Source organism: Sinocyclocheilus anshuiensis, unplaced genomic scaffold (genome assembly GCF_001515605.1).
Source record: "Sinocyclocheilus anshuiensis isolate Anshui unplaced genomic scaffold, SAMN03320099.WGS_v1.1 scaffold2166, whole genome shotgun sequence".
Taxonomy (NCBI): Eukaryota; Metazoa; Chordata; class Actinopteri; order Cypriniformes; family Cyprinidae; genus Sinocyclocheilus; species Sinocyclocheilus anshuiensis.
This window is the reverse complement of record NW_015557079.1, coordinates 1,129,574-1,139,195: the sequence shown is the minus strand read 5'-3', so window position 1 is coordinate 1,139,195 and position 9,622 is coordinate 1,129,574. Positions and strand designations below refer to the sequence as shown.

The window sequence follows — 9,622 nt, the reverse complement described above, 5'->3', positions numbered from 1 at the left end:
CCTCCACAAATTCGTGACGTGTTTTCTAAAAGTTTAAACTGTTTTAACTTTGCATGTACATCTCTTGTGTGAGACGCGAGTGCAGCAGTCATATTTGTCCGTCTAAAAAATGCGCTGAATATGCATCTGTGTGAATGGCTTGGTTTCGGTTTTAACCTAATCAAGATCTTCTCTGCATTGAGCTTCTATATTTCTCTAATATTTTGAATGAATAACGCAGCAACTGCGCATCTCGTGGGCTAGACTAACAAAACATTAAACTACAACATCATCACCGCATCTCACGCGCCACTGATGACGCTCCCTGATGCACACCTAACATTCAAATGCAAATGTTTATTTTAAATTTGACTAATATTCATTCTTTATTCACAATCTCCTCATCACAGGCAGGCACAGCACTCATTTCAGCATGTGTTCGTGTTTGTGTGTGCTGTCTGCGTCACTCATAGCACGTGCCTATATCGTGCTATATCGAACATTTTTTTCTATCGTTATCGAAGAAGGTGTACCGTCGATAAATATCGATACCATTTTATCTCCCAGGCCTAGTCCTGCCCTTCATTTTTTTCTCATTCAAGAAACCGTTTCTTGGATATACGTCACAATAGAGAAGAAAAAGGTGATCACAATTTCCAATTAAGGCCAACTCTAAACCTTTGCTATATAAAATAATAAAGCTAAACACAAGTTAAAAAAAAATCAAGATGAGTTCTCAGTAGGTGAATAATTAGTCAAAATCCTTACCTATCTCATACTCAAGTCAGTTTTGTGTGTGCGTGTGTGTGTTTAAGTGAGAAAGCGGGAGTTTTTTTGCAGGGACTTTGTTTTGTCCTTCCTCTCACAGGAAGTTTTCTGCAGGTCAGAAGTGATTCACTCAAATGTCTCTTCCTCTTTGTCCCTGACGAGAGTGATCTTGTGTTTCAGGATGATGAACAAGTCATTTATGTTGTTTCTCAGAGGTTGAGTGAGTGAATGAGTGTAAGAATGAAAGCTCAAGGTTTCTTTGTGTTGTTTTGCAGGAGTTTGTGGCTGGACGGCAGCTGACGGACTGAACCATGGCTCAGTTTCCCACGCCCTTCGGAGGTGAGTGGATGTTTTCACTGACTGACTGACGCGTGCGTGTTTGTGTGATGGAGGCTGGGTGGATGTGTATGGAGTACTCTGTGTGTTTGAGAGAGAGAGAGGCAGAGAGAATTAATTCAAGTGAGTCAGTGAATGTCTAAAAGGATCAATGAATAGAAGAGAAATGCCCTCACAGAACTGCCGTTTGCAAGCTTATGTGTGTTTAATTTTCTGTTTTCACTTACAATTTAATGTGGCATATTTATATACAGTGGGATTTAAAAGTTGCTTTGCATTTTGGAATATAAGATTTTTATTGTGATATTATCTAGAATTTCAACAACTGATTGATAATCATTGATCATTTTCCATAATAAGATGAATAACCTAGTATAGTATAAGTGTAATATAGTTACTATGTTGTTCACATGAGTAAATATGTTCCTCATACAAGTTAACATTTAGTCTGTGATTTCTTTGAATTTAATGTTTAATTCAGTCATTTTAACTTCTTTTAAAATGGTAAGCAATCAAATATTTTATTTTTTGTTTTAGAATGCAATATTTATATTTGAATACATATATATGTATACTATTGTATAGCGCATATTAGTGTTGTCACGGTACCAAAATTTCAGTATTCGATACCAATACCAGTGAAAATCCACGGTTCTCGGTACCAATTTCGGTACCAAAGCAAAACACAAAAACATGCTAATTGAACAACATTGTTATAAATAACGTTAAACAAAAATTAAATGTACAAAACCAATGCTACCCACTGTATATAGCCTAGATTTGTTTTCATAGCCTTCACATTGCACATTGGGCAGGAGGTGGAATAAAACATTTTTGTAAATAATGGATTAAGCAGTTTTAAAATAAAAATGATTATTTTTGACCAATTTTTAGTTAGATTTTTTTTTTTATCTTTCTGATTAATTAGGTTATTAATTGTATCAACACAACAGTTTGACTGTTGCATATTTCTAAGTGATGTTTTTACGCAGTCAAACGTCAGTAAGAGTTGATTTATCTGTAGATGTGATCTGTCTGTTTGATAAAAATGTTAGCAGGTTAAACACATTAAAGCGTTATGCTGCTGTTTGTCTGATATCTTCTCTCTCTTTCTCTCTGTAGGGGGGTCGGATACATGGGTAATATCTGTGGACGAGAGAGCCAAACATGACCAGCAGTTCCACAGTTTGACCCCCACACCTGCTGGCTTCATCACAGGTAATCACCTCTGGTTTTCTTGCTGTGAGAAAAGTACAGAACGCTCATTAGTGCTGATGTTTGCTAAAACCCTTTGGAGTTTGATGTTGTCTGAAATGCAAGAACAAATCCCTTGAGTTCTGTGCAACTGAAAATGACCACCCGCAGTGCTGTCAGTCATACATCTCTGGTAGTCAGACATTTTTATGCCTATTATTTCTCTGTTGGATACACAGACACAGAGAGACGGAGCAAATGAAGTGAAAACTGAAAAACAAAAGCCGCCGCCTCTTTCCCACCATTCTGTTTTTTAAACACATCCCCCATGCTAATAAAAATGCCATGGATATTCTTCATGACAGTTTATTTAAACCATACCACCCTGTAAATGGGTGGATGATGCTTGCGTTATCTTCGATCAGATTCGCAACTGTCTTAAAGTACTATAAGAAACAGTCTGAGAAGTGTTAATGTAAATCTCAGCACCTCCACCGAAACAGATGAACTCTGGCTTTGCCTCTGACACGCATTAAAACCGTTCCACGTTTACATTGGTCAGAAGAACAACCATCTAAAGCTTGTGTAAAGGTTTGCGCAATGCAGATGTTTTAGAGTTAAAATTCTGATTCGCTGGAAACGTTGTGAACATTTCAGTTGTGAGTTGACAGTGTGTGATGTTAACAGAATCACTGAGAAAGATACAGAGAAGGAAACCGATCAGGGTGTGGTATGTTGATTTCCATGTGACTCGTCTAGAAAAGGTCATTTCTCTGTCATCTTTTGCTGATGCTGTTTGTTTCTAATCTCTAGTTGAAGCTTTGACATGTTTGTTCCTGTTATAGAACGCCATCTTTCTCCCTGGACTCTCTTTGGAGACATTTTGCCAGTCTGAAGAAGATTCTGAAACTTTTCATACATTACATTGAAAGAAATGCTCAAAGTACACACATTTCATGATCTCATTCTGCAATCATAGATACAGTAGATGTGAAATTAACCTCCAAAGGGCTAATCAAAATCACAAGATGCAAACAGTAAAACCAGCTTGTCCCAGCTGGACTTTGGACATCTACTGAAGAGATGGTACTTATGGGTTTCCTGTTGACCAGTGGATCTGAAAGAGCCTCTTTGTGTTGACTGAAGGACGGCTGAAGCAGTGACTGGCCCACAGTCAGGCAGGCATGGGGAGGGAGTCTGTTTTCGGCTCTGAGTATATAAAGGCGTTCTGTGTGTGTGTGCAGAGGAAGACACCTGTTATCGAGAGGAAACGTGTTTAAAGGAAGGTGAAAAGGTCATTTTTGCTTTGGCAGAGGCACAAACTCACATCTCCCATTGTTTTTTGCATTGGTTGGTAGGTTGTAAAAGGGTTGGTTCAGGTTATCTGGCCTGCTGTGGCATTATTAGTTGACACTGGTATAAGATTGTCAATATTAGACATCATTTAGTCGCCCAGAGTGAAGATTTAGTCACATATGCGATTGATTTACTCGCAATGTAGAGGGTTGTCGTATAATAAACCATTATAGGCAATGTTAAAAAAAGAAAGAAAACTGTAGTTGGCTGCTTTACACGCTTTTTTGTGTTTAGCAGTATAGGCTGTCATAGGAGCAGGAAATCGGTTTGATAGGTTAGATAACATATGAGCACACTGACTCAGCTTTCCTTTCTTGCTCAAGCTGTAGCCGGCAGATCACTCGCCCCAGAGGCCAGTGTCACTCAAGTGCAGTCAATAAACCCTCTGCATGTTTGTTGACAAGATGGTTTAAATGGAGTTACGTAACTCTTAATTATGTTATCAATGTTTGATTAGCATACTAAAACAATTACATCATTTTAATGTCATAAAATTCTTTGAAGACCACATTCATTTAAGTTGTGGGGACAAAACCTTTCTATTTTGTTCGTTTATACCATACAGTATGTTTATTTATATATTTACTCAATATTTATATAAATTTTTTTCCCTTTCTCTCTCTCTCTTTAGGTGACCAGGCAAGGAATTTCTTTCTGCAGTCAGGTTTACCTGCCCCCATCCTCGCCCAGATATGGTACACAATTCCTATAACACATATTCATTTATAATCAAGTGCACTACTTTCATAATCCAATATGTGCTTTTGTTCAATAATTACTGTACATTGTAAAAAATATTCCATTGCATTTACAGTAAAACACTTGCAGCTGTTGTTGCCAGAAATTCATTGCACAAAATGCTTATGACAGTGTTTCCAGTATTGCCAGATGGCTGTATATTTTACAATTTATAACTATATGTTTCATTAAATAATATAAAGTTAATATGCCAGTTTACTGCCAAAATCTGCTTTTTACCTTGTAACTTGTACTGATAACCACTATAACAATACAGGTACAATAGAAAACCACATTATGAATCAGAAGTGTACTGTCCATAAGGCATGGCCATTATTGGTAGATGGACCACAGGGTCATACACACACAAAAAACACTGTTAGGGTAAGACACATGACACTAAAATAATTCAGTAAACATTTACATAAGATAAAATTTAACACAAAACACCTTGATGTACATTACTGATAACAAAAATAAGAACATTATTATATGTGATGTCACGCGGGGCCTCTGAGAATGTCATTTTTACAGTAAATTATATGGAAGTTCATTGTTTTTACTTCCTAAAACCATCGATTAACCATGAAATATACATTTACAGTTAACTAATTACTGTAGCATTTTTACATTGTTTTTCTGTACAAATTAATCCTTTTTTTTAAGTTTTAAATTGTCCAGGCTACTGTGTCTATGAAAACCGATTGTGTAGCAAGTTGCAAATCCTGAATGATATGGATGATGAAGTTAACATGTTGTCTGTCACTGAACAAGATACTCTGTTTATGTTTTGCAGGGCCCTGGCCGACATGAACAACGATGGGAAGATGGACATACATGAATTTTCCATCGCAATGAAGCTGATTAAATTGAAGCTGCAGGGTCACCCCCTCCCTCCTTCACTGCCCCCCTCCATGAAGCAGCCACCCCTCTCCATTCCCCCACAGCCGCCTTTTGGTAAGAAATGGCTGATGGCTTGAATGACATGTTTTTGTTTTCTTTCTGATGGCTTGAATGACATGTAACATATCAGGACACAGATGAAGTCTCAGTCATTAGACTAGTGCTTTTCAACTGTTTTGACTCGAATGACCCACCTTTGTCCAGCACAATTATTCAAAAGCCCCTCTTATTAGCTAAAATATTTCCTCTGGTATTTCGGGTGTAATTTTGAAAGGTGCTTGTTTTAAAAAAAAATTATTAACTGAAAGTAGAAATGTTGAGAGCCACTGATTTAGACTAGACAGCAGTGTTTTTAGACCAGGACTATATTAGAAAAGATTGTATATTAAATGCTTTATTCTAGATCTACAGAAGACCACTCTTCTCTTGTTCAGGACTTGATTGTGTTAAGATTGTAGTTCAGTCAGTTCCCTCAGAGATTTAGAGTACCTTATAGAATGTTATGTTATAATTAAATTAAATTAGCAATGCATCAACCATACCTTCCAATCATTTATTTATATATAAAAAAAATTGGCATTAATTATTATTAAGTAATTAAATTAATTAATTATTTCATTTATTTCCTTCATCAGGGATGCCCAGTATCGGGGCAATGCCAGGCCTGCCAGCAGTGCCGCCCATGCCCCTGCCCCCTCTGCCTCCAGGAGTGCCAGGAGTAGGTGTGTCTCCACCTCTGGTAGCATCAGTAACCCCAGCTGTACCATCGCTTGCTAACGGAGCACCCGCTATGATACAACCCATGAGTGGATTCTCGCATCCAGGTAATGTAAACAAACACTCACACTACCTAGACCAGCTTATACAGTTTGTTTACTTTGGCAGGATAATTTATGGGTGTTTGTCTCTGTCTCTCAGCTGCTGCGCTCAACAAAACCCCTTCGTTCAATCGTTCCAGTATCAAGCTACAGAAGGGCCAGTCAGTTGAGGCACCCAGGTACACAAACACACACATTTACACTGTATTCACTAGGGTTGGGTATCGAAAACCGGTTCCATTTTATCATTAATGTTAATCAAAGAACAAAAGAAAATCATTCACTGATCTTGACTGAATATATTTAATAACTTTAATTGATTAATCTATATTTTATTTATGAAAAGAAAACTATGCAGTGTTTTTAAACTTTTAATTACAGTTTCTGTACCTGAAATTTTGTTCAGTTGTATTTATTTATGATATTTCTAATTGATTTGTTTGTTCCTATCTTATTACTGACTGTTTACTTGTCTTTAACACTTTAATATTTGAAATTTATATTAATCTAGTTGTTTTTGCTGTGGTATTTTTTTTTAAAGCATAGGCAAAACTCCTCTTGCAGTGTTCTGTAGGCTGCTGATTTTTGCTCGTGTTTTTCAGCTGCAACAGAATGCTTTGTAAAAAGACAGAATAAATGTTTGACATCTAAATGTTTGACTTAATTTTTTTTTATGTTGGATTTTTTATCTTATTGGAATCGAAACTAGGAATCGATAAGAATCGGAATCGATAAGCAGAATCGGAATCGGAATCGATAAAATTCAAACGATACCCAACCCTAGTATTCACAGAAATTGTATAGATGTTAAAAGCACATATTATGAATTTACCTTTCCTTTAGCGTGTAATATAGCTGTTTGTGCATTTAAGCAATCTGCAGAAAACACTTGCCTGAAATGCCTTGTTTGTAGTCCTGCCATTATTTCCATCATTTTGCGACATCAAAAAGGAACTAAAACAGAGTGTTTCAGCTGAAAAGAGATGCTGAACCAATGTACCATTGGAGGAAAAAAAATGTTTTTTTGAACTGTAGATCATGTTAATGTACTCGTTCGCATTATGATGTGATTTAAAACGATTTAAGTGCAGGAACGGAAAGAACTTAGAATGTAAACAGATGAGAAAGAAAACACGTGTACAGTATTTTTAGATCTGCATGCGTTTGGTGTTAAAGTGACAGCAGCCTAATAAATGCGCTGCCTGTCATTAATGTTAATCAAAGAACAAAAAAATAATTCACTGATCTTGACTGAATGTCTTTAATAACTTTAATCATTTATATTTTATTTATGAAAAAAATATGCAGTGTTTTTAAACTTTTAAATACAGTTTCTGTACCTGAAATTTGGTTCAGTTGTATTTATGCTATTGCTAATTGATTTGTTTATTCCTATTTTATTACTGACTGTTTACTTGTCTTTAACACTTTAATATTTGAAATTTATATTTGTCTAGCTATTTTTGCTGTCTTTGTAAAAAGACAGAATAAATGTTTGACATCTAAATGTTTGACTTAATTTTTTTTATATTGGATTTTTTGTCTTATTGGAATCGAAACTAGGAATCGATAAGAATCGGAATCGATAAAATTCAAACGATACCCAACCTTACCCAAAAATAAAATAATGAACATGTAAATGAGCATAATGGAGCCACTTTAACACACACATTGTCTCTTTAGTGCTCCGGCTGCTCCTCCACCCATTGACTGGGCCGTGCCTCAGTCCTCTCGGCTCAAATACCGCCAACTCTTCAACAGCCATGACAAAATGATGAGTGGTTATCTCACAGGTATGGTGTCCATCACACAAAGCATGACACATAATAATCATCATGCGGTGAAACACTTTGTATTTTGTTTTGTTGTTCAGCTAATTTAAATCTCAAATTTAATTGCTGCATAGCTGTAGATTTTAACAAGGTTATTATTAGTTTTGTATTTTAAAATTTGATTTAATACTATTTTCATAATGCATATGCCACCATTCACATTTTCTGTGTAATAATCTAGTTTTTAATTCAATGCATTTGCGGAGCTCAAAGCTCATGTGATAAGTGACAGTGGTTACTCAGTACAGCTTAGAGGAAGCAGAGGTTGCTGACTCAACATACTCAACTCTTTCTTTCACTTCTCTTTCCCCTCTCTCGCTTTCTCTTTCTTTTCTGCTTCAGGTCCACAAGCCAGAACTATTCTAATGCAGTCCAGTCTACCGCAGGCCCAGCTGGCCACCATCTGGTGCAGATCCAACACATTTTTCTTATTGTGTCTCTGTCTCGCATTTAAAACTCAAACAAATCTCAGAGTTCAGAGATCTGTATCAGCGTAAACATGAGGATTGGTATCTGGTTATTGTTATAAGTACATCCGACTGGTGTTTTGATTTCTTTTAACATGCTGTTCTTGGGATTTTTGTATTGCCTATGGTCCTGTTTACACTTGATGTTAACATCGGATCTTGGGTGATCAGGTGTCATGTGGAAAGGCAGGATAAATAGCTGTTTTGTCTCCATAAAACATCCACTGTTTATCTATATAGGAACCTGTCCGATATAGACCAGGACGGAAAGTTGACTGCAGAAGAGTTTATTCTGGCCATGCACTTAATTGACATGGCAATGTCCGGTCTGCCTCTTCCCCCATTGCTGCCCCCTGACCTCATACCTCCAACATTCAGGTGAGTGACCCCACTGATGGCCCACAACTGTATTTTGTCAATTATCAGCTTTCACGCCTTAGAATAGTCTGCCAAGTTAGTTAAAAGTTAGACTTAAGAGAACTTTTATTCTAACAATCCAAATGGTTACAACTATAGGACTTAATTCTTTCCTGTTTGTTTAGGAGAATGCGTTCTGGTAGTGGAGTGTCTGTGACCAGTATGCACTCGACAGATCTACGGTCTCAGGATGAGCCCGAGGAGGAGGAAAAAGAGGCAGAGAAAAAACTTGCAGGTCAGAGGACAAGAGTAAATCCTAATTAGTTTCATAAAGGAAACTCAGCTTACTCACTTATAAAATATTTGTGGCCTATAGACAAGAAAAAAGCCCTCTTGGCACCTGGCATTAATGCATTTTGTATCTGGACAGTCTTTAAAGGGGTCATATGATGCGATTTCAATTTTTCCTTTCTCTTTGGAGTGTTACAAGCTCTTGGTGCATGAAGAAGATCTGTAAAGTTGCTAAGACTAAAGTCTCAAATCCAAAGAGATATTCTTTATAAAAGTTAAGAGTCAACCACGCCTACCTAAAACGGCTCGTTCTAACACGCCCCCACATATCTACGTCACGATCTGGGAAGATTTGCATAACGCCGCCCAAATGTTCACGCAAAGAAAGAAGGCGTAACTTTTATTCTCGCTGTAGTATTGTTGTTGCCGCCACCGCCATGCCGTGAAGGCGCTGTGTTTCGTTGTGAAAGCGAAACTACTTTGGTTGGCCTTCCAAAAGAGGACGATATCCGCTTCGCCATGCCTGGAGCTGATCCGTGCTGGTCGCTGAGGAAATACATCAACTTCACGCTGTCGATCTCCG

At 37.2% G+C, this 9,622-nt stretch overlaps 1 protein-coding gene across 6 annotated transcripts in view; it reads left to right on the top strand.

Annotated features, from left to right (window-relative positions):
* LOC107676854 (intersectin-1-like) overlaps nt 1-9,622 on the top strand; it is a 64,857-nt gene that overhangs the window by 19,658 nt on the left and 35,577 nt on the right. For all 6 annotated transcript variants that reach the window (XM_016471542.1, XM_016471547.1, XM_016471545.1 and 3 more), the window contains exons 2-11: nt 1,023-1,086; nt 2,206-2,301; nt 4,265-4,328; nt 5,168-5,328; nt 5,910-6,098; nt 6,193-6,271; nt 7,776-7,885; nt 8,267-8,330; nt 8,632-8,769; nt 8,934-9,043. In XM_016471542.1, the coding sequence (XP_016327028.1) occupies nt 1,059-1,086; nt 2,206-2,301; nt 4,265-4,328; nt 5,168-5,328; nt 5,910-6,098; nt 6,193-6,271; nt 7,776-7,885; nt 8,267-8,330; nt 8,632-8,769; nt 8,934-9,043 (1,039 nt within the window). In that variant the 5' untranslated portion in view covers nt 1,023-1,058. The remainder of the gene's footprint in view (nt 1-1,022; nt 1,087-2,205; nt 2,302-4,264; nt 4,329-5,167; nt 5,329-5,909; nt 6,099-6,192; nt 6,272-7,775; nt 7,886-8,266; nt 8,331-8,631; nt 8,770-8,933; nt 9,044-9,622) is intronic.